Genomic DNA, 26055 nt, shown 5'->3' on the forward strand with positions numbered 1-26055 from the left:
CCATTTTTGTTTTTGTGTTTCTCTCCCCGTTTTCTCCTTCCCTGCTGAGCCAGCTTTCTGCTCATGCTGTGCCAAAATGAACCCTCCCCTTCCATAAGTTTCTTCTGGCAGACTATTTCATTCTAGCAAGGAGAAATAACTGAAACAGAAAATTGATAATGAGAAGTGGGCCTGTTTATGAGATAAACCTAACCATGTGGTTCGGGATTTGGAACTACTTTGGAGGAAGAATGTGGAAAGGATTTGGAGCTTTGGTCTAGAGAAGCCTTACAGTGTTATCAGAAAAGCTTAGGGGCCATACTGGTGGGAGTTTGGAAGACCCCAAGACCAAGAGAAGTGTGGACAAGAAGCTTGGTCTAGGATGAATTCGGGAAAAAAATGGACTATCAGGTCAGGTAATATTCTGGCAAAGACTCTGGCTTCATTTTGTCCGTGTCCTGACAACTTGAGAAAGTTGAATCTAAAGCAATAGACTAATGTACTTGCAGAGGAAATTTCAAGATAGAAAAGCTTTGAGTCTGGTATGGCTTTTCTTTTCTACTCTTACTTAGATCTACAATGAAAGAGAACAAAATATAGACCTGAAAAATATAAAGTTTGGCACAGAAAGAAATGCAAGCAAGTTTTAAGTCCCAGCCCAGAGACTACAACCACTTCTATATTTGTTCAAGAGATGATTACCATTAAAGATCACCCAACTGCTCTGTACTGGGACAATAGGAAGGCTGTCCTGAGGCCAAGACCTAACCCATTAAAGACTCAAGCTAGTAAAAATGTGAATTCTTTTGACAGGAAAAGTCCTGAAGGAAGAATCCAGAAGGAGGTCTGTGCTCCTCAGCACACAGAGGTAGCTACAACTATGACCTAGGGCTGGGGTTCACCCTGATCTGGCAGCAAAACTTGTCAGAGTTATCCACACACTGCTGGTTTTAGAAGGATGAAAGATACAAAGTGGAGGTCATACATTACATCATGATTTCAGAGGGCAGCTGAGGCTAAGACATGTGAAGCAGGGCAAAACAAAACAAAACAAAACAAAACAAAACAAAACAAAACAAAACAAAACAAAACAAACAACAGTCCCTACATGGAGGCCTTGTGAGGCCACTGGGTGAAGCTATGAAGGAGAACCCCAAGTTACAATGGAAGCTCATGGATTTTTAGGGATGGCAGGACTTTAAGATGGCTTCCAAGGAAAGCTGCAGGCTTGGGGCAGATCCTTTTTAGTAGAGAGGCTACAGGAAACACAGCTGGAGAGACAGGGCTGCCCAAGCCTTTTGGTGCTCAGAGGAGTTCGTCACAAGTCCTAGATACCAGATATGGAGATGCAAAATTTAATGTCTGTCTTTCTGGGGTTTGGTCTTGCTTTGTTCCACTGCTTCCTTCTTATGTCCCCCATTCCTTCCTTTTGGATTGGAAGTGTTTACTCTGTGATGTTGTATGTTGGAAGTATGTGACATGTGTTGTAGTTTTACAGAGCTCACAGTCAAGATACTCAGATGAGTCCTCAGACTTTAGATTTTGTAACAGTGGAGGACTGGAAAAGACTATGGGGACTTTTGACATTTTAACGAAAGTGTCTTGTATCATGACATGGCCACAAGGAGGCTCTCAGTGGGATGGGGATGCGGAGGAGGGGATGTAAGAGTATGCCCCAATGGGAACATGACCAGTACGCAACATATTCACACTGCAACGTTCACAATAAAGATGATACATAAATACCAGTAAAATTATCATGTGAGAAGTACAATACAATATCTGATAGGACACCTCCTTAGTTAGTCAGCAGCCTTGTAAAGCCTGACGTGAACGTGGCTCATGAGTCTGTGTTACTTAAAGAAATAGGAGGCTGAGCCAGCCAGGAGAATCCAGACACTTGCAGTTCAGGTAGACAGGTGCTCACACTCCACTATGGCAAAATAGCGAAGCACCCTGTGTCATAAAGAATGTAGAAGGCAGAGTGTCACACCCTGGGATTGTCCTCTGACCTCAACACAAGCTATGGCATATGCACACAAACAAAAATACACATCTATCTCTATCTCTCTCTCCCTCCCTCCCTCCCTCTCTCTCTCTCTCTCTCTCTCTCTCTCTCTCTCTCACACACACACACACACACACACACACGTACGTAGAATCTATAGTGACATTTTTCTTCCTAGTATTGAAAATTTAAGTTCTTTTCTCACTCTTTCTAAGGGTATATGAAACCTTTCCAATTATTCAATGATTGAAAATCTAGTTTGGTTATCTTTTATATCTCCCTTTTGTGTTTTATTTTGCTCCTCCCCCCATACTTAGGTGTAATTTGGCATTTATGTTTTTGCTTACCCTGAGACAAAGAGCTTGGCAATTTTATATATAGGGTATATTTCAGGGCTGGAGAGCTGGCTTAGCAGTTAAGTGCTTTCCTGTGAAGTTGAAGGACCCCGGTTTGAGGCTCGATTCCCCAGGACCCATGTAAGCCAGATGTGCAAGGTGGTGCATGCATCTGGAGTTCGTTTGTAGTGGCTGGAGGTCTTGGTGCACCCATTCTCTCTCTCTCTCTCTGCCTCTTTCTCTCTCTGACTGTCACTATCAAATAAATGAATAAAAATAAACAAAAAATTGTGTATATTACACACACACACACACACACACACACACACACACATAATTATGTGAGATCAATGTACCAAAAGGTAAGATATGTTGGTTAAAGGAAGTGATTATATTAAAAACATTTCTGTATGTTTTTATACTTAGCTTTTATTGTAATGTTAGAGAAAATCATGCTGCTTTTGCTTCATGATTGGTATAGGCATATGATTATAACATGTAACATTATTCTTTTAGATTTGCAACAGCTGTGAAGAAGTTCAGTTTCTTGAACCCACTGTTGATATTTAGTGGTGATTGCTTAAATCCTTCAGTTTTAAGCACAATAACAAAAGGAAAGCATATGATTTCTATATTAAATGAATTGGGAGTACATTTTGCAATTTTTGGTAAGTATTTGTAAACAGTTCTCTTCATTCATATATATATGGTTTCTAAAGTAATTTAAGCAGTACTTTCAGATTATTTGATGTAAGAAGAGCTGCAGTTCCCAAAAGCAGCAGTTATCAGACATGTTCAGTAAACTGGAAAATTTGTAATCAAGTCAATTTTATTTTAAAATTCATTTATTTGTGCATGCATGCACACACATGTGTGTGTGTGTGTGGGGGGGTGCCAGAGCCCCTAGCTAATGCAAATGAACAGCAGTTGATTGTGCCACTTATGTGAGTGGCTTGGGAATTGAACCTGGGCCAACAGGCTTTGCAAGTAAGTGCCGTTAACCTCTGAGCCATCTTCCCAGCCCTCAGACTTGACATTTTATTGTAAGATTTTTAGTTGTGCCTGTGTAAGGATGAGAAGCATCACCATGGTCAGATGTCTATTGCTTCTCAGCCTTTTGGCTAAGATCACATGTAGAAGTATGATGTTAAAGTTAATGTTTGTCTATTTATTTGAGAAGGAGAGAAACAGAGAAAGAGGCAGAGAGAGAGAATGGGCATGGTAGAACCTTCAGCCACTGTAAACGAACTCCAAATGCATGGACCACGTGGGTCTTGGGGAATTGAATCCCCATCCTTTGGCTTTACAGGCAAATGCCTTAACCACTAAGTCATCTCTCCAGCTCTGATGTTGAAATTAAAAACAAAACTTTTTTGGGTATTAAACCTAATCTTATTTAGCGTTCTTACTACAAAATAATTATATAAAATACAGTATATTTTAATATACATTGGTATGTATAGTTTTATTTTTAACATTTTAGTTGACAATTATTTTACAAATGTGAACATAATGTGATGTGACGTAAATATACAATGTAGAATGATGAATTCTAATGAATTAACATATTCCTTACTTAGCTGTTTTGACTTAGTTTTTGTTTTTGTTTTTCAGGTAGGGTCTCACTCTAGCCCAGGCTGACCTGGAATTCACTATGCAGTCTCAGGCTGGCCTCGAACTCAACAGCAATCCTCCTACCTCTGCCTCCTGAGTGCTGGGATTAAAGGCGGGCGCCAGCACACCTGGCTGTCTTAGTTATTTTTGAAATAAGCACACCACTGTTCAATATAGCCAGTATGCTGGGGCATAGCTATCGTATTTACATAAAACGTGGTACCTTTGTTGAGCAGTTTTCCATTTCACAGATCTCCCTACCTGTGTCTGCTGACCATCATTCTATTCAATGAAACATTGTCTTTCTGCGGCTTACTTATTTCGCTTAGCATAATGGCTTCTAAATTTATGTATGTTGTGTGAGTTGACATTTAGAATTCCATTCTTTTTACATGCTACTTAATATCCTATTGTACTTAATTAGCACATTGACAAATCATGCATTCACGGATGAACACATAGGTTGACTCCATCCCTGCGCAGTTGTGACCAGTGCTGCAGTGACCGTGGGAGAACGATAGCCCTTTATCAGTCTGATTTCAATTTGTTTGCATGAATTCCCAGAAGTGGGATTGTTGAATCTTATAGTAGCTCATTTTTTTTTTTTATTAAGAACATACTTTGTATGGATACATCATGTGTTGGTATCATCTTTTCCCTCCTTCCTGTTCCCATTCCGCTGGGGGCCCTCCTCAGTGGGGTTGCTGGTATTCCCCACGAGGTTGTGGTTTATACCTTATTGGAGCAGCCATCGTTATTGGAGGGAGGGAGTGCTTCTGGGTATGACGTCCCAACTGGTGGCACTTACAATCTTTCTGCCCCCTCTTCTGCAAAACTCTTGAGCTGTGGTGGATGGGTTTTAAGTCTACTTCAGTGATGAGCTCTTAGGAGCCTCTGGATGTCTGCTTTGGTAGGTGCTGAGTGTCCTCAGCGTCTGTCTCCTTCACCCTGGCGCTGATTGTCAGGCCCACCATGGAAGCAGCGCTCTTACTCGTTTCCCCAATTCCTCTGTGGTTTCAACTGGACCTTGGCTGAGATGTAGTTCAATTTTTAAATTGCTTGATAAACCTTCCTACTATTTTCCATAGTGACTGTTCAGTTGATTTTTATCTTAGTTGGCTTTTTCTAATTTTTAATTGTGCCTGTGTACAATTCTGTGCTTATATTTTTCCTTCCCTTCTTTCTATTAATTGTTAACAGATTTTTAAAAACTGTTTCCTTGAACCTTAATATTAGATTATCTATCTAAAATCTTTCTTTGAAATGCTTCTTGCTGTTAATTTCCCTCTTTGGGCTGCTTTTGCTGACCATCAGAAGTTTTGGTATGTTGTATTATTTTGTTTGTCTTAAGACATTTTTGACTTTCGTTAGAAATTAGCCTGTGGTCCACTGGCTGCTTAGGAGCAGTTTTTCGATCTCCACATAGGTGTGGATTTTTTCAAGATTTTCTTTCTGCATGCTAGGCAATTGCTCTGTCCCCAGCCATCTTTACACTTTTTGAGACAGGGTCCCATTAAATTGCTCAAATTATCTTTGGACTTACTTTGGTAGCCCTCTAGGTCTTGAACTTGTGATCCTTCTGCCTCAGCCTTCTAAATAACAAGGATTTCAGGCGTGTACTCCCAAGGTTGGCTTTGATTTTCATAACTGCAGCTTATGCACCCTTGTGATGAATACAGCATTTCAGAAAATGCAGAACTACATCTTGATTTTGCTTTTATCTCTTCGTAGTGTGACTGAGTTTTAAAAAAGTCATTAGGACTAAAGATACTCCTTTCTATAAAGTAGGTCAGTGTGCTTAAATGCACTAAAACAGTCTTTAAATTAATGTGCTAATTATCTGTCAGTAATCAAGACATTGGATTTCTCTCATATTGTAAGGCTGCTTTTCCTTCCTTAAGATGTCTCTGGGAATGTTATGCAGATGGCAAAGACACATTTTGTAGGATGAAGGCTTTTAAAACTTTGTAAATGGAAGTCGGGATAGTTCAAGTAGCATGTGATACAATACACACTGTTAACAAATAGTTTTGCAAGTATTGGGAACTATCCCATTTGTAGATATACGTACTTAAGAATGAAAATGGGATAACATTATTTAAAATTAAATTTATTCTCGTTTTCATTTTAGGAAACCATGAATTTGATTTTGGTGTTGATATATTGGAAGACTACACGAAGCAAATGCACTTTCCCTGGTTTCTCAGCAACGTCTACGACAGATTTACTTCCGAACCCCTTGGACATGGTACAGTAAAAAAAATAGTTAATTGGAACAATATCAAAATTGGCTTAATGGGATTAGTGGAAGAAGACTGGCTGGATACCCTGGCTACAGTGAACAAGTCAAACGTGAGCTACAAGGATTACGCCGACGTTGCGAATGACATAGCTGAGAAGCTGAGAGTCGCGGGGGCCGAGCTTGTGGTGGCCCTGACGCACATGAAGTGGGGGAACGACACCCGGCTGGCCCAGCAGGCCCAGGCCTCGACTTGATCCTCGGAGGCCATGACCACGACTATGGAATCAGGAAGGTGAACGGCACGTGGATTGTCAAAAGTGGATCTGACTTTAAGAATTTGACAAAAATAAACATAAGGCTCCTGGGCGCCTCTTCCCAATTCGTCTTTGAGAAAGTGGACGTTTTGAGCTACCTGGAAGAAGACGCGTACATCAAGGCGATCGTTAGGGATTTTACTCAGAACCTACAGGTGGGTAAGGGCTGCACGTCACTCAGCTCGGCGTGGGGCTCTGGATTGCTCACAGGAGCACCTTTAGGCAGGACCGCCACCTAACAGCATGCCATGAACGAGTAACTGACTTAAAATGGCATGTTCAGTCACAACAATTAGTGGCGGTTTTGCTTTATTGGATCCCATTTAGTTTTTATTTTGGTTTTATAAGTAACACAAATTTAGACTCGTAATATTTGGACTTCTTTTAACTAACATTATGGTAATGTTTTCCTCTACTCAAATTCTACAAGAATTTACTGCTTTAATAAAGAGTTTACCGTTCGAAGTTAAGGAGCTCTGTTTTAACAAAAGTACAGGGGAATTTTACACCAGTTTCTAACGAAAAGGTACTCTTTCCCTCCTCCTCTTCTACTTAAGAACTTCACACCTTGAGAGGTTTGTGACCAGGCCATAGGAACTTTCATCCACATTTGAAGCTTGCCTTTTTGCTAGGGCCAGATACACATGGACAGACTAATTCCTTAGAGGCATATGTTTCACATCATTTCATGAATCCTTTGGGGCCTGAATTTGTTCTAAGGGAATACAGGTTTCCATTCTGATAATATTTACTTATTTATTTAATTAAAAATATTTATTTATTTGAGGGGGGATGGGCACTCCAGGGCCTCTAGCCACTTCAAATGAACTCCAGATGCATGAGCTATCATGTGTTTCAGGCTTATGTGGGTCCTGGGGAATTGAACCTGGATCCTTAGGCTTTGCAGGCAAACGCCTGGACCAGTAAGCCATCTCTCTAGCCCTCTTTATTTAATTTTTGCTTGTGTGTGTGTGTGTGTGTGTGTTTGTGGTGCGTGCACATGCTTGTGCCCTTCTGGAGGCCCATATGCTTATCTAGGTGGGCTGGTAACCTGTGGAGGCCAGAGCAGAACACAGAGTGGACTGCTCCACTTCCCCTTTATTAATTCCAGAGCTTGCTGGGTTCTGAAGATTATCGGGTCTCTGTTGCTCTGTGGGACTGGGATTACTGGAGTGCATGGCCACGCTCAGCTGTTTGACACGGTATCTTCAGTTCTGAATTCAATCCCAGGCCCCTCAGGCTGCTTGAACAGGAAGCACACATTACCAATGAGCCACCTCTCCAGTCCCCTGTTCCGATTGTGATTGAAGAATTAGTGAATGAGTCCATGTTCGGATGAGCTTGCCATCAAGGACATTGGATACTTTTATAATAGTTTTCTGGCCCTGATTGGTTTGGATAAGGGCTCCAAAAATATACCATAGCCAGACTCCTTAAATGGCTATGAAAAATACATGATTGTTAGAATATTTAGAATTTTAATATCCCTTTAATACTATGATATTAGAAGAGGTGGAAGAAATGATTTTATTTTACGTTTGAGATAAAAAAGAAGTGATAAAGTGGAAAAAATTAATGAAGTACAAGGAATGTTCATTTTAGAAAGCTGTTTTCTCACTTTTTTAGTACATGTTAGAAGAAGTTCTTTGCCCAATTGATATGGAATTAGATGGCCGTGAAACTACTGTACGAAGATCTGAGAGCAATCTTGGAAATTTAGTAACAAATGCTATGCTGGAGGCGACTCGTGCTGATGCAGCACTGCTTAACTCAGGTAATCTCATTACTTGTTAAGCGATAAGCATAAAATGGGGCTTTTCCTTTTCTGGAAATACCCTCCTGGTGTATCAGAGCTCTGCTTTCCTTCCTCTGTTAAGCTCTAATAAAATCTTTCTAAACATCAAAAATATATATATATATATATAAATGACAAAATTAGGGATTTATTTTATTTGTTTATTTTTTTGAAGGTTGCAGCTCACTCTAGCTGAGGCTGACCTGGAACTCACTCTGTAGCCCCAGGCTGGCCTCAAACTCACAGTGATTCTCTTATTTCTGCTTCCAAAAGCTAGGATTAAAGGCATGAGCCAGTATAGCCCTGTTAAAATTAGTTTTTATTTTTTCAAAAATTTGTAGTAATAGAAGGCCATTTTAATTATGCAAAGTCTTATTTAGAAATTTATTCCATTAATTTATCAAAATTGGCTCTTTGTTTCCTTTTATGCTCAGACACAGCATTTGGAATCTGATTCTACAGTTTAGATGAAAATTATATTTTATAAACAATTTAAAAAATTTTGTTCATTTGAGACAGAGAGAAGGGGGTAGAGAGAGAGAAAGAGAGAGAGAGAGAGAGAGGGAGGGAGAGAGAGAGAGAGAATATGGGAGGGAGGGAGAATGGGAGTGCCAGGGCCTCTAGCCACTGCAAACAAACTCACACCTTGTGCATCTAGTTTATGTGGGACCTGGAGAATTGAACCTGGGTCCTTAGGCTTCCTTGGCAAGTCCCTTAACCACTAAGCAATCTCTCCATTCCATTTTTATAAACAATTTTTAAAAATTTATTTTTATTTAATTGAGAGCAACAGATAGAGAAAGAGAGAGAGAGAGAGAGAGAGAGAGAGAGAATGGGAATGGGTGCGCCAGGGCCTCCAGCCACTGCAAACGAACTCCAGACGCATGCGCCCCCTTGCACATCTGGCTAATGTGGGTCCTGGGAATCAAGCCTTGAACAGGGGTCCTTAGGCTTCACAGGCAAGTGCTTAACCACTAAGCCATTTCTCCAGCCCTATAAACAATCTTTTAAACAATTATTTACTTATGAGGTTTAAACATTTTTAAACTTTTTTTAAAAGAGGTGTTATTCTTTTATTTCTTTATTTATTTGAGTGATAGAAAGAGGCATAGACAGAGAGAAAGAGACAGAGAATAGACATGCCAAGGCCTCCAGCCTCCAGATGCATGTGCCACCTTGTGCATATGGCTTATGTGGGTCCTGGGGAATAGAACTGAGGTCCTTTGGCTTTGCAAGCAAGTGCTTTAACAGCCACCCCATCTCGCCACCCCATTTTAAAAAAACTTTTTGTTGAAAGTTTTACATGAAGGTATGGCCTTGTTAATCTGCTTTAAACTGGCATGCTACTATCCTCGATATGGAAGTCTGTAGACTAGAATCATTCAGGTTCTTTCCTGAGTAATTAGGGAAATCTCGTTAGGTAAATGGATAACTTGGCTCCTCATCTAGTCATTTTTGTAAACTAATAGATAGAACATGGCCTACCTTGGGACTTAGATAGTAAGAATCGTTAGAGAAAATTAAAGTAGCTCTGCTTTGAAGCCAGCTTTGGCTCATGTGCTCATAGTGCCTGGAGCTTTGGACATTGGCAGTTTCATCACAGTGACTAGGTGCCTGATTCCATGAGAAGTTTTCCGTGTGGTGTTGGAGTCACCCAGCACCACAGACAGAGCCCCGCAGGGCCCACCTTTGGTGTCAGTGTCTTCTGCTCTCCCTCTTGCAATGTGACATTAGTTAACATCCTAACATAGATTTCTTACAATGTAGTTGTGGAAACATTTACCAAGAGTGAAATTTGTTAAACTTTAGAATTGCTTAAGAAATTTTTGGGGCAAGAAAGAGGGCTTGGTGGGTAAAGCTCTTGCCATGCAAGCATGAGAAACTGAGTTCCGGTCCCCAGCACCCACTGTAAATGCCAGCACAGCGGCCCGTGTCTGCAGTCCTAGCGCTGAAGAGGGAGGGCCAGGCAGTCCCCACAGCTTGTTGTCTAGCTATGTAGCCAAGACCCAAATAAGCAATAAAAAGAAATTTTGGGGGCTGCTACTTGTGGAGATATTTTTAAATATTATATTTATTTGAGAGAGAGAGAGAGAAAGAGGCAGATATATAGAGAGGATCGGTGTGTCAGGGACTCCAGCCACAGCAAATAAACTCCAGACTTGTGCCACCCTGTGCAGCTGGCTTACGTGGGTACTGGGGAATTGAACCTAAGTCCTTAGGCTTCAAAGGCAAATGCCTTAACTGCTGAGCCATCTCTCCAGTCCACTTGTGGAGATCTTTAAGAAAAGATTACCTTTGCTCTGTAATGTGTTGGAAATGTTCCTGTCCAAAAGCAGGAAAAGAAGTAGTGACTTTTCTCTTGTAAACTATGTTAAGGAGAAAATGGTAGTTAACATGTAATTTAATTTTCTACAACAGATGTACTAGATATAACCATGTGATAAGATGGAAATAAATTGTGAGGAAGACATTGGGAATTTGATTAGATACTTTTGTCAATGGTATATGCAACTCATGTTGTAAGTGTAATATGAGTCATAACAGTGATGTTTGATGGAAAATTAAAATGCAATCTTTTTCTCTTCTATTACTACAGGCACTTTAAGATCGGATAGAATCCATCCACCAGGGAATTTCACCTTGCATGACCTTTTAGCTGTTCTTCCCATCGTGGACCCTGTGTTAGTTGTCAGAGTGACAGGCTCACAGCTGCTTGAAGCTCTTGAAAATGGGGTTTACAAGTACCCGGCTCTAGATGGGAGGTCTGTATACACTTCTACAAGCTGACGGAGTCCTAAACTATTTCTTTGTATCATGGAACAAAAAGAAACCCTACGCAGAATTTAAGTCTGATTTAACATGGTAAAATATTAACTTAAAATGTTATTAATATGTAAGGGCAGTTTGAAAAATCTTAAATTCTTAATTTTACTAACTAGTGTGAAACTGACAACAATAATAGTATGTAGAAATCACACTTGCTGTTAAAATTACCATCATTTTAGTAGTATATGTGAATATTTGAGTGGATTTTAGATTTCAATGTTTAAATGCCTAAAATTATTATTTATTTTAGTTTATTTATTTGAGAGAGAGAGAGAGAGAATCTATGTGCCACGGCCTCCAGCTGCTGCAAATGAACTCCAGAAACATGTGCCTCCTGTGGGTCCTGGGGAAGTGAACCTGGGTCCTTTGGCTTTGCAAGCAAGCACCTTAAATGCTAAGCCATCCCTTCAGCACCCTAAACTTATTTTTTACTTCCTTTTCTTATAGGAGAAACAAGATAATACTTTGTTGCCTTGGTTTCATGTTCAAATATCACTATAGAATTCTTAGTTGAATGAAATTGGGCTGGAGAGATGGCTTAGTGGTTAAGCGCTTGCCTGTGAAGCCTAAGGACCCCGGTTCGAGGCTTGATTCCCTAGGACCCACGTTAGCCAGATGCACAAGGGGGTGCATGCGTCTGGAGTTCGTTTGTAGTGGCTGGAAGCCCTGGTGTGCTCATTCTGTCTCTCTCTCCCTCTTTGTCTGTCACTCTCAAATAAATAAATAATAATAATAAATTTAAAAAAATTAAAAACAATAAAGTCAAATGTTTAAACACTCTCAAAACCTTAAATTAAAATACACAAAAGCCAATGGCTAAATATTGTAGTCTGTAATGTCATTAAATTATACATATAATAGGAAACTTTAAGTGGTTGTAGTTTATAATCTTGAAAAAAAGGAGAAACAACCATCTGAAGATGTTACAGAATATCTTGTGCTTTTATACAATGTTGAACGAAGTTTTTAAAAAAGCTTTATAGCAGTATATTTCACATACCATGCAATTCATCCATTTAAATGGTATAATTGAATTTTTTCTGCTATGCTAACAAGGATGTTCAATTAGTATAAATGTATGTACAAACTCCCATCTAGATGGGTACTTATAATAATTAGTTTTAGAATATTTTTGCCACTTTATATAGAAACTGTATCCATTGGCAGCCACTTTTCATTTCCTCCAAATCCCTCAGCCCTAGGCAAATGCTTATCTAGTTTCCATCTGTGTGTTTGTGTGTTCTGTACATTTCATGTTAATGTAATCATAGAATATGATTTTTCTATCGGTTCTTTCACTTGGCCTGTTTTCAAGATTCAGCCATGCTGCAGCATGTGTTAGAACTTATTTCTTCTTTTGCGTTATTGAGTATCGTTTCACTGTGGATAATAACACTTTTATGCATTCATTGAATTATTCCTTGTTGGGTCTATGACAAATCAATCATACGGCAGTGAAAATTCATGTGCAAGGATTTGCTATATACTTAAAATTGCTGGGTCACATGGCAACTCTTTTATTTTTAATTTTTAAATATTTATTTATCTAAGAGAGAGAGAAATGGAGAGAGAAAGAGAGATAGTATAGGCATGCCAGAGCCTTCAGCCATGGCAAACTCCAGATGCATGTGCCATCTCATGCATCTGGCTTACCTGGGTCCTGGGGAATCAAACCTGAGTGTTGGCTTTGTAGGCAAACACCTTAACCATTAAGCCATCTCTCCAGGCCTCTTTTATTTTTTAAAAAAAATATTTTATTTTTATTTATTTGACAGAAAGAGGGAGAGAGAGAGAGAGAGAGAGAGAGAGAGAGAGAGAGGGATGGAGGGAGAGAGAGAGGGAGAATGGGTGCATGCTAGGGCCTCCAGCCACTGCAAACAGCATCTGGCTAATGTGGGTCCTGGGGAATCAAACCTGAGTCCTTTGGCTTTACAGCAAATGCTTTAATTGCTAAGCCATCCTTCTAGCCCTCTATTTTTTAAAAAGTATTTTTTTTATTTATTTGAGAGAGAGGGGCAGATGAGAGAGAGAGAGATGGGCACACCAGGGCTTCCAGCCATTGCAAACGAACTCCAGATGCATGTGCCACCTTGTACATCTGGCTTATGTGGGTCCTGGGGAATCATGCCTGGATCCTTAGGCATAGCAGGCAAACGCCTTATCTGATGAGTCATCTCTCCAGCTCCTCCTCTTCTTTTTCTTCTTCTTTTTAGAGAAATAGAAAAACTGTTTTCCAAAGTGGGTTTGCTACTTTCATTTTATAGAAGCACATAAAGTTTTCAGTTTCTTAGCTTCCCTGCCAGCACTCGTTGCTTGTCTTGAGAAGAACTCTCCTAGTGGATACGAAGTGATATCTCACTGTGATATGGATTCAATTTTCTCTGATTGCTTTAATTTTTGAGCCTCTTCAGGTGCTTATTGACCACTTGCACATATTTACCTTTTGCACTTTTGAGAGGATTTTTAAAATTGTTATTTAGTTTTTGTTTTTCGAAGTAGGGTCTCAATAGCCCAGGCTGACCTGGAATTCACTATGCAGTCTCAGGGTGGCCTCAAACTCACAGTGATCCTCCTACCTCTGCCTCCTGAGTGCTGGGTCTAAAGACGTGCACTACCACGCCCAGCTGTTTTTAAAAACTATTGAGTTATGTAGTTCATTTTATCTTTTGGATCAGTCTTACCAGATTTATGATTTGCAAACATTGTCTTCCATGTTGTGGTTTGACATTGCACTGTGTTGGTGTCTGTCTGAGTTATAATTTGTAACTTTTAAGAAATCCAGTTCAGCAGAAACACAGACCAATGGAACAGAACTGAAGACTCAGACTTAGGTTAAGTAACTAGAGCTACTTGATCTCTGACAAAGGTGCAATAATGTAGACTGGTGAAAAGACAGCATCTTCAACAAATGGTGTTGGCCAGATTGGATGACCATATGTAGAAAAACGAAACTACACCCACTCATCTCTCCATACACAAAAATCAAGCCCAGGCAGATTAAAGACCTCAATACAAAACCTGAAACTCTTCTCCTACTGGAAGAAAAAAATAGGAGGCACTCTCCAAGATATAGGAATGGGGAAAGACTTCCAAAATGAAACCCCAGTAACCCAGGAAATTAAACAATCACTCAACCAATGGTATCTCATGAAGCTAAAACGCTTTGGCCCAGACAAACACAACATGAGCAGTACCAATAGATTACCCACTGAATGGGAGAAAATTTTGCCAGCTATATTCACTGACAGAAGCATAATACCTAGAATTTACAAAAAGCTCAAAAAACTAAACAATAACTAATCAAAAAGCCCTCTCTAAAAGTGGGACAGACAACTAAATGGGGAGTTCTCAGAGGAAAAATTACAAATGGCTCACACACACTTAAGAAAATGTTCAACATTACTACCCATTAGGGAAATGCAAATTAAAGCAACCATGAGATTTCACCTTACTCCAGTAAGGATGGCAATAATTAAAAGATCCAATGACAAATGTTGGTGAGGATGTGGGGAAAGAGGAATACTCATCCACTGTTGGTGAAATGTAAGCTGGTACAACCACTATGGAAATCAATTTGGAGATTCCTGAAAAAGATGAACATAGAGCTACCAACAGACCCAGTTATTCCCTTACTGGGCATTTAACCTAAATGCTGCATGCATCAACACAGAGACATTGGCTCAACCATGTTTATGGCTGCTCAATTCATTATTGCTAAGAACTGGACTCAACCCAGATGCCCATCATTGGATGAATGGATAATGAAGTTGTGGCACATTAACACAATGGAACTCTACTCAGCAGTAAAAAACAAACAAACAAACAAAAAACAAGTACAATGAAGTTTGTAGGAAAATGGACAGACTTGGAAGAGATCATACTCAGCCAACTCACACAATCACAAACACCACACGGTGTGACCTGTCTATGGTTGCTAACCTGGACCTGTTCGTTCACATTGCTGTCATACCTGATTGATGGGCAACTCAAGGCCCAGACAATAGGGATGGAAAGGTTTGGGGGAAGGGAGAGGAAGGCAAGGGGGGCAAATCAAATACAAATTTAAATCTAAATTGAACTGGTACTATAGAAACCTGTATCTTTGGAGATAGCTTAAAAGATATAACTCTAAAAAAGAGTACGGGTGGGGGGAGCCCCTGAAAAGTAGGGCTGTAGTGAGGGTGGGATGAAGCCTAAGCTTAAAAGAAAATTTGTTTTTGTTGTCTCTGACCTGTAACGCCCAGTACCAGAGATTGGTTGCTGCCCACATTGAGCTGTTGATTGGAGAGACCTATAAGGTCCCCAAATCAAGACAGCTTTCTGTCAAAGCATGTGATCACCTGCCTGAGGCAAAAGCTATGACTCTATTGCTGAAGACACCATATACTGCTGACACACAGCATGGAGGGACCTGGCTGGAATTCAGAAGAAAGTCAGTTCCAAGACAGCCTGTCTAGTGCTGGAAAGACCTACATGAGCTACTGGGGGAAAATGGCCAACAATGGTCTGAGCAACCAGAGGTCTAAGCTCCTCAGAAGCAAACACCCTGACGCGATGTAAACACCAGTGCAATAGTGACCTCAGTGGGAAACCAGCAGCTTTCCAATTGTCTAAGAGATCCACTCAGTGTAAAATAATCCATATCTGGAATTGGGAACCAGATCAGAATCCTGTGTAGACAAAGATTAGGTTCTCCATTGTCAAGCTCTCACTAGTCTTTGGCTAAAAGAGAGGTCACATACACCAAATTTTCCCTAAATTAATAATGGTTATCCCATTTAAATTATGCTGACTTCACTCTCTGTTGTAGAATCTGTTCTTGTTTTTCAGAAGGTAGTGAGACATGAGGAGATAAATGACCCCTTGTATTTTAGCCAAACCACAGCTGAATCCACAGAGGAATTGGGGAGACGAGCAAGTGTGCTGCTTCCATGCTGTTCCTGATAATCAGAACCAGGGTGTAGGAGACAGGCCCTGAGGATACCCAATACCTACCGAAGCAGAGATCCAGGGGCTCCTAAGAGCTTATCACTGAAGTAGACTTAAAACTCACCCACCACAGCTCAGGGAACTTTTTGGAAGAGGGGGTGGAAAGATTATAAGAGCCACAGGTTGAGACATCACACCCAGAGGTATTCCCTTCCCCCAAAATAACTGACTGCTGCTCCCACTACAACCCCATGGGGAATACCTGCAACCCCGCTGAGGAGCGTCCCCAAATGGAATAGGGGTAGGGATGAGGGAAAAGAGGGTACCAACACATGATGTATGCATACGAAACATCTTGTTAATAATGGTAATAATGATAAACATGAAAAAGAAAAAAAAAAGGAACCCAGTTCATCTCTTTTTTTCTTTGTTGTCTGTGATTTTGTTGCCATTTTATGAAATGAATGCCTGATATCATAGTACAGAGACTTAAGCATGCTTCTTCCAAGAGTTTTGTAATTTTAGTTTTACCTTTAGGACTCTTATGTTTGATTGAGAGAGAGAGAGAGAGAGAGAGAGAGAGAGAGAGAGAGAGAGAGACGCGCAGATAGATAGATAAAGAGAATTGGCCATGCCAAGGCCTCAAAACTGGGTCCTTGGGTTTTGTGTACCTTAACTGCCCCTTTGATGTCTTTAAAAAATATTTTTATTTTTATTTATTTATTTGAGAGAGAGAGAGGCAAATGGGGGGGGGGAGAGACAGAAGGAAGGAGGGAGAGAGAAAGAGGGAGGTAGAGAGGGAGAGAATGGGTATACCAGGGCCTTAGCTACTCCAGATGCATATGCCATCTTGTACATCTGGCTTACATGGGTCCTGAGGAATTGAACCTGGCTCCTTTGGCTTTGCAGCTAAGCACCTTAACCACTAAACCATCTCTCCAGCCCCCCTTAGATACTTTTTAGTTAATATTTGTATATGGTATAAGATGATAGTCTAGCTTAATTTTTGTACTTGTGGATAATCCAGTTGTTTCAAGCTATTTATTACTGAAAACATTATTTTTCACTTTATTGAATTGTCTTGTTTTATACAAATAATTTTACTGTAAGTGGAAAGGTTTGTTGAAGAATGCTCATTTGTGTACGTGTAGGCAGTACCACACCATCCTGAGTGTGGTTTTATTTTTTTTTAATGCTTTTGCTTTTTTTTTTTCTTTTTGAGGTACAGTCTCATTTTAGCTCAGGTTGACCTGGAACTCACTTTGTACACTCTGTAGTTCCAGGTTGGCCTCAAACTCTCAAAGATTCTCCTACACTTGCCTCCCAAGTGCTGGGATTAAATGAATGCAACACCATGCCCGACTCTTGAGTGGTATGTTTTTGTAATAAGCTTTGAAGTTGGGAAATATGAAGCCTCAACATTTGCTAGTTTCTTTCAAGATTGTTTTTGGCCACTTGAGGGACTTTATATTGCCCAAATCACTTTTCAAAGCAGTTTGCTACTTTCTACAAGACAGGCAGGTAGGATTTTTATGCAGATTGAGTTGAATTTATACATCAGTTGGGCAATATTACCATGTTAACAATTTTATTTATTTTATATAGAGAGAGATGGGCAGATAGAGAGAGGAGGAGAGAGAGAGAGGGAGAAAGAGGAGAGAGAGAGAGGAAGAGAAGAAAGAAGGAAGGAAGGAAGGAAGAAAGAAAGAAAGAAAAAAGGGGTTTGCCAGGCCTTCCAGCTGCTGCGAATGAACCCCAGATGCATGCACCACTGTCCATCTGGCTTCACATGGGTACTAAGGAGTTGAAGCAAGGTGGTTAGGGTTTGCTGGCAAGTGCCTTAACCACTAAACAATCTCTCCAGCCCTTGGTACATTTTAAATACTTAAAATTCTGTTGATGAAGAGATAAGATTTGAAGTTAAGTTATATTAATTTTATCAAGAAAATAAAGTCATGATTTGAACATAAAGCTATATCTACTTCTTAAAAGTTGTTTGCTTTCACTCTTAACCCTTTCCCTCTTCCAGTGTTTCTTTTCTAAATTCAAAGCAAACTAGTTTATACAGAAATTTGTTTTCAACTCAGCCATGCCTCTTGTAATTAGTATGACAATGAATTGTCTCGATGTGTGCAGATTTGGCCATCAGACAATAATTGTTATTCTGCTTGTAAATGGAAGTAGGAAATTTTTTATTTATCTTTTATTTCTTTATGAGAGAAAGAGGGAGAGAGAGAAGCAGATTGAGAGAATAAGTGTGCCAGGGCCTCCAATTACTGCAAAGGAACTCCAGATGTATGTGCCACCTGGTGCATCTGGCTTACAAAGGTATTGGGGAATGGAAGAGCTGGGTCCTTAAGCTTCACAGGCAAGTGTCTCAACTGCTAAGCCATCTCTCCAGCCCCAAAAGAATTTTTAAAATATTTTATTTGCAAGCAGAGAGGGAGGGAAAGAGTAAGGGCAAGAAAGGGAGAGAGAAAGAAAGAGAGACAGAGAGAGAGAAGAGAGGATAAATACTACTGCCAATGAACTCCAGATGTGGGTGCCGCTTTGTGCCTCTGGCTTTGTTGGATGCCAGAGTACTTGTCTAATGGTTGCTTTACATTCTTTTTTGAAAATGTCAACATCGGTGTCATCTCAGCATTGACATCTGTTGTTTCTCTTTTCCATGCACTTTGATATTGTCCTCAGTTTTTCCCCCTTAGTAGTTAGTAGACACGTTTTGACATTACTCTGGAGAGTCCTGATGTCACTTCCATTCTTTGGGGAATTTTCACCATTTTATTTGAGCAACCTGGGGAGACTAAAGGCCCTGGCTCTGCCCACTGCTTTTTAAGGCTGTGGTTTCAACGTCATTTCCTGCTTCAGTGTCACACTGTGCTTTCTATCTTTCCTTTTTGTGTTTCACACCAAGGTCAGGCTTGGGACTGGGCTGAGGTCTACCTGTCCCACTGGACAGAGTCATTATCATGCTAAACATTCGTACAGAGATGAGCTTAGTTCGTAACTGTCATACGGGGAGCAAAGCAATAGGTTCTTCCCACACTCTTGACACCACAGCGTCTCTCTTCAGAGTACTAACTAGTTCCTGCAGCTTTGGTGCCACTGCCATTGCATCCTCGTAGGGAATGATATCCTTCGTCATTTGGTAGGTAGTTCTACCCTCATGGCCCCAGAACAAGAGGATTGTTGAAGTTCTCCCAGCTCCATACAGGTGCCCACTGCTGATATGTGAGCTTAAGCTCTCAGTTACTGGAGGAAAAAATAATAGGAAATTAATTGCCAGCTTAGTGACTTTTTTATTTTCAGCCTCTTTTTCTTTTTTTTTTTAATATTAGTTATGTACACAGTGTGTATACAGCCATGTTGGTACCATTGTTAGCCTCCTCCCTGTCTTCCCCCCTCTGCAGGGACCCTCCACTTTGGGGAATATGGGTTGTGCGTTGTGGGGGTAGCCATCAGGTATGGGGAAGAGGCAATGTCTCTTTGCATAATGTCCCAACTTGCGGCTCTAACAATCTTTTCACACCCTGTTCCGTGAGCTTCCCTGAGCCATGTTGGGTTCATTTTAGGTCTCCTTCAGTGACGAGGTCTTGGGAGCCTCTGTGTCCCTGGATATCTGGTCAGCAATATTTTAACTTCTGCTCTTTTTCTGGAATTTGCCTATGGCAGTTTACTTTTCAGAATCCTTAAGTATCTGTTTCCCTCTTCCTGTCCAGAGTTTGTCAGCTCAGCGGCCCTGTCTGGGTGAGCCGGAATGGAGCCTCCTCTTTGGACTGCAGGCTGTGATTGTGTGAACATCTTTAGTCAACTAAACATGAGAAAGCATTATGCCATGAACTGTCAGTCTCTCTCCCTCCTCCCTTCCTCCTCTCGGTCCTCTCCCCCTCTGATTATCTCTTGTATAAGCTGATGAAAATAGAAAATTTAAAAAAAAAAGCATGTGTGGGTTTTTTTCCATCCCTTTGCCAAATCTGTTTTCTTTCTTTGCATTGTTGATCTCTTTCCATTTGATTCGCCTGCTCTCTGCCATTTCTGTCACTCTTACCGAATCTCTGTCACTCTTACTGGTTATTGTGTCCAAATCTGCTTATGGTCAGTCCTGTGTGATTCTTACTCAATTTTTACTCTTTTTATGTGTCTTTGTTCATTTTCTCTCTCTCTGTTTCTTTTTGCAAAATACTACCTATCAATTCAGTTTTTATTTCTACCAAAATATCTATTACAGAGAAATACAGGTAGCTTTTTCTCTCATTTTCTTTGTGCTGTGTTCTCATAATCAGGAGCAGGACCAGGACTTCGTGTGTGCGCGCGCGTGTGTGTGTGTGTGTGTGTGTGTGTGTGTGAAGTATTATGTCAGTTATCTGGGACTATATCAGAAGTCTATGATTCTTAGAAGCTTACATTATTTGTTCCTACCTTGATTTTTTTGTTTGTTTATTTGTTTGTTTTTTTCTGGAGGATTTTCCTCTGACTCTTGGAGTACTGTTCAGGAAATCTATTGAGCAAAATTTATTTAGCTTATATTTAAGGTAGCCTGTCCTAAAATTAATCTATAAACTTATTAAAAATCTTTTTAGCCTTATATATATGAGGCAAGTGTTCTCAGCTATATTCCTATTCCTCTTTTAGTTTTTATTTTGAGGTGGGGATCTCACTAAAGTGCCCAAGATGACCTCAAACTCACTTTGTAATCAAGATATCTGGCCTTGCACTTGCAATTCTCCTGCCTTAGTTTTCCATATAGCTGGGATTACAGGTCTACTACACCCCATGGCTAAGTAATTCTTAACACTGAAGTAATAATAAGTGAAAGTGAAGTATTTCTGACATTACAATGAACTTCAGAGATAGCCAACATTAGTTTTGAGTACAATAAAATAAGGATAAGATTTCTATGAATTACTCTCAATCCGTGATTTTTTTTTTTTTTTGAAAACAAGGGTCATTTGGCAAGTTCTGTCCAGCTATGTAAGCCTCGAACCTGTATATATCTTGGCAGTTCAAGTGGGAAAAGATGTGCTCATTTAAATTCTAACTTTTTTTTTTTACTTATGATTAGTAAGGTTTTCCTAGACTTTTCTGAGAATATATTTTTACATTCCAGGTTTCCTCAAGTTGCTGGAATAGAATTTGGGTTCGATCCAGAGGCAGAACCAGGGCATCGCGTCATCAGGGACACCGTGAAAGTTCAGGGACAATACCTGCGGAAGAAGAAAGTTTACCTTCTTGCCATTAAGGAATACATTGCAAATGTGAGGCTAATTTCTTTTGAAAATGTTCAAAGTTTGCAAACAAACTCCAGATGCATGTGCCACTTTGTGAGCTGCTATACTTATGTACAAGCTTACAGACAGACATTTACCATTTGATGGATTCAAGTCCTCATTAAATAATAAACGTTTTCTATCATATTTTATTACTTGTGAATTAAATTAGTTAATGCAAGTGGATTTAATAGCTTTGCATTATCAGATTTAAAATACAGGACATCTAAAATTCATGCTTGCTACTATTCTCTAAGTTCCTGGGAAATATGGTCAGAAAGGGCTGGAGAGATGGCTCAGCTGTTTAGATGCTTGCCTACAAAGACTAACAACCCAGGTCCAATTCCCTAGTACCTATATAAAGCCAGATGCACAAAGTGGTGGATGCATCTGGAATTCATATGCAGCTGCTGGAGACTCTGGCACACCCATTCTCTTTATCTATTTATGCTTCTCTATCTCTCTCTGCTTGCAAATAAAATTTAAAAATGTATTTAAAAGAGTGTTAACAAGAAATGCTATAATGGGGGCTAGAGAGATGGCTTAGTGGTTAAGTGCTTGCCTGTGAAGCCTAAGGACCCCTGTTTGAGGCTTGATTCTCCAGGACCCACGTTAGCCAGATGCACAAGGGGGCGCACGCGTCTGGAGTTCGTTTGCAGTAGCTGGAGGCCCTGGTGTGCCCATTCTCTCTCTCCCTCTTTCTCTGTCTCTCTGTGGCTCTCAAATAAATAAATAAATAAACAAAAATTTAAAAAAAAAGAAATGCTATAATGGATCGTTTGAATTTTAAATATTTTTATTTATTTGCAAGCAGATAGAGAGAGAAGAGAAACTGAAAGAATGGGCACACCAGAGCCTATAGCTGCTGCAAACAAACTCCAGATGCATGCACCACTGTGCATCTGGTTTTACATGGACACTGGGGAATCAAACCCAGGTCCTTAGGCTTTGCAGGCAAGTGCCTTAACTGCTGAGCTATCTCTCCAGCATGGTTGTTGAATTTTAAACCTAGTGATAAACACTTCTGAGACATGTGACATTCCTATTTCAAATCTATTTTTATTATTTGCCATATTTAGTTACAGAGGTAGAATAAAGATTTGATGACAGTCTTTTAAGACTTTATGGGCTAATTCAGGGAGTTCTTCACTACTGGGCTTGCATAGTGCTGAGGTGCCTGGATGCTTGTTAGCAGCGTGGGTTCTAAAGTGCACACGGAGTCCAGCAATGCTCTTCTAAATGACTTTTCTGTTGGTTCTGGGTCTTGATGCTGCTGAATCCTAGTACTTGGGACAACAGAGTCATAGCTATCACGTCTAAATCATGGCTGGGGACAGGAATTTAAAGTGTATTTGCTTACTTGTGGGGTCATAATGTCTTTTATGTACATGTGCTTAGAATTCATTTCAGTACTTGAAGCAAATTAAAAATATATTTTGACTTATTCATATTTCTGGAGTAGAAATCTGAGGCATGTTTTGATATTTCAGGGAAAGGATGGTTACAGCATGCTTAAAAGTTGCCCTCGAATGTTTGACCCAGAAACAGCACAAGTCCTCTCTACAGTAGTCATGAATCACTTTGAGTCAATAAAAATTTTTCAAGGAAGGAAGAGGTGTCTTTCAGGCCACCGAATGAGTTTAATCACAACTACAGACAAATCACCATCACTCACAGGTGATAGTATGGTTTTATTTGAGGAATGTTTCTTTCTTGAGTAGATTTTGGGTTAAATATGGGCACTGATGAACAGTACTGAGTAGCCAACATTCCCTATGTTTGAGAAAATATGAACAAAATAAAGAGTGAACTTCCTTTGCCAAGAAAAAGGGCAAACCTGAGAAGAATACATTTTTAGAAAAGAAATTCAAAACAAAAAGCATAGTTAAGTTCTGGGAAATTGTGTGTGTGTGTGTGTGTATATATATATATATGTAAATATATTTATATAATTTGTTTATATATATAATTGTATATTATATATTACATATTATATATGAATATATATATATGAATAATTATATATATAATATCCCAGAACATAACCATCTATATCTATATCTATGTGTGTGTGTGTTTCAATTTTTTCTGCTTCACAATCTTCAATGATGTGGAAACTTTTTCTCTTCTACTCTACCTTAACAATTCTTTTTATTTTATTTTATTTATTTGAGAGAGAAAGAGGCCGACACACAGAGAGAATGGGAGTGCTAGGACCTTCATTCAGCTGCTGCAAACAAATTCCAGAAACATGTACCACCATGTGCATCTGTCTTACGTGGGTCCTGGGGAATCAAACCTGGGTCCTTTGGCTTAGCAGGGAAGCACCTTAACCACTAACCCACCTCTCTAGCCCCTACCTGAACAATTCTAAGTAACCAATTGGCTGACCTATGTCCATTAAGACTTTTTGTCTTTTTCTATTTGATAAACACTGTGCCTTGGTGTGTAGAGGTTGTTTCTGGATTGGGCTTGGGAGCTATATTCTCATTAAGAAGTCACTTCAGAGGCTGGAGAGGTGGCTTAGTGGTTAAGTGCTTGCCTGTGAAGCCTAAGGACCCTGGTTCGAGGCTCGATTCCCCAGGACCCACATTAGCCAGATGCACAAGGGGGTACACGTGTCTGGAGTTCCTTGCAGTGACTGGAAGCCCTGGCATGCCCATTCTCTGTCTCTGCCTCTTTCTCTCTCTGTCTGTTGCTCTCAAATAAAAAATAAAAAAAAATTTAAGAAGTCACTTCAGCAATAGAAGCATAGAAACATAGAAAATGGAAGACAAAATAAAAACTATCACATTATAAAATATATTATCAAACAAATTTATTCATTTAAATAATGTCATATATACATTGGCCTGAAAATCTTCTTTGGAGGTGTGTGTATGTATATGTATGTGTGTGTGTGTGTGTGTGTGTGTGTGTGTGTGTGTATGTATGTGTTTGTGTGTGTATATATATATATCTATATATATCCCCTTATATACATATATGTGTGTATATATATCCTTATATACATATATGTATATATATATCCTTATATACATATGTATGTATGTGTATATATGTATGTATGTACATACATATATATACACCCACACACATATCCTTAAAAGACTTTAAAAATGTGACTCATTAAAGTTGTACACATTTATCGGGGAATCATGTGATGTTTTCCTATGGGCATATATTGTGTAATGTTTAAATCAATGTAAATATATCTATTTTCTTAAACCCTTATCACTATAAGTGTGCATTTATTTATTTATTTGTTACTTTAGGTTTTTTTTTTAAAGGTTTTTTGGTGTTTTATTTTAAAATATTTTTTTGTTCATTTTTTATTTATTTATTTGAGAGCGACAGGCACAGAGAGAAAGACAGAGGGAGAGAATGGGCGCGCCAGGGCTTCCAGCCCCTGCAAACGAACTCCAGACACGTGCGCCCCCTTGTGCATCTGGCTAACGTGGGACCTGGGGAACCGAGCCTCGAACCGGGGTCCTTAGGCTTCACAGGCAAGCGCTTAACCGCTAAGCCATCTCTCCAGCCCACTTTAGGTTTTTTTGAGGTAGTCTCACTGTAACCCAGGCTGGTCCTAAAAGTAGCTATGTAGTCTCAAGCTGGTCTTGAACTCACAGCAATCCTCCTACCTCTGCCTCCCAAGGGCTGGGATTAAAGGTGTGCACCACCACACCTTGCTAAGTGTGCAGTCTTTTAAATCAGAATGAACTGATGTTATTTTGATCATCTCTGAACTTGACAATATTTATGATGCACGTTTATTCATGGATTGAACAGCTGAGTGTGGAGAAGAGATATTCAGAAAAGTTCTGGTTGAGCTCTTATTATGATGCAAGTTTCAGTTTATGTGTTCTAATCAACCTGTGGGTAGAATTTTAAAATATTTACCTTGGGGCATTATGCGGAGTAACTGGTTTTGCTGCACTTCACAGCCTTTGAGGAAGAATCAGATAAGCCACCCACAATAACTGCGGTGCCTGGCATAGAGGGAAGAATCTGCCACATCTCTCCAGACATGAAGGAGCATTTGCACCAGCTTCGAACCGTAAGAAAGCAAGGCTTAAGGGCGCTACCTGCCGCCAGTGCCAGCGCCCTTGAGAATTCGGACTCCGATTGACGTGCAGTACAGCTAGCGTGTTTCATTAGTCAGTCCAAAAGGAATTTGACCAATTTTAACATTGTTAAAAATAGCAACATAATTTTGATTTTTGTATTGTTCTAGAATTGATGTTAATTCTAGGAATGATTATGGCTCTAAATGTTCTTTTCTGTTAATTTTTTATCAAGTCATGCAACTTTTGACTTTTCGCTGTTAGGCAGGCAGCAATACACGAACAGTTGTGATTTATGTGTATACAATGTATAGTGTTTCTCACAGAAAATACTTGTGAATTACCCTTTCTTCCCTTAATATTTCTTTGCTTTTTTTTGGTTCAAATGAAATATAAATGCATGCCCTTATATGTCTTCCCATTATTTGCTTTCTTTAATTCAGTATTATTACTAGGTTTGTTTCAGAATTTGGGAAATGCGGTAAAGGTAAATGCACCCAACACTGGTCCTTCCTCTCCTTTGAAACCATGGGGGTTCGGGTGACGTAGCAGTCAGCAGTACGACAACAAATATTCTCTGGTGAGACCGTCTGCATTTTCATCTTAGTGGAAAGCAGGTTTTTCATTCACCTTATGGTTATTATCATTTCAAGAATTATGAATTATGAATGTTATTATCATT

The 26055-nt window shown here is 39.7% G+C and overlaps 1 protein-coding gene across 1 annotated transcript; it reads left to right on the top strand.

Moving 5' to 3' along the window:
• The first annotated feature begins 1549 nt into the window (after positions 1 to 1549).
• Positions 1550 to 25643, top strand: LOC101610211 (mannosylglucosyl-3-phosphoglycerate phosphatase-like). The gene is given in 9 exon segments (XM_045139102.1): positions 1550 to 1641; positions 2839 to 2990; positions 6068 to 6415; positions 6418 to 6647; positions 8119 to 8266; positions 10884 to 11049; positions 21150 to 21297; positions 22800 to 22986; positions 25254 to 25643. Coding segments are annotated over 9 exon segments (1656 nt in total). The 3' UTR covers positions 25439 to 25643.
• The last annotated feature ends 412 nt before the right edge of the window (positions 25644 to 26055 follow it).

This window comes from Jaculus jaculus, chromosome 20 (assembly GCF_020740685.1).
Source record: "Jaculus jaculus isolate mJacJac1 chromosome 20, mJacJac1.mat.Y.cur, whole genome shotgun sequence".
Lineage (NCBI taxonomy): Eukaryota > Metazoa > Chordata > Mammalia > Rodentia > Dipodidae > Jaculus > Jaculus jaculus.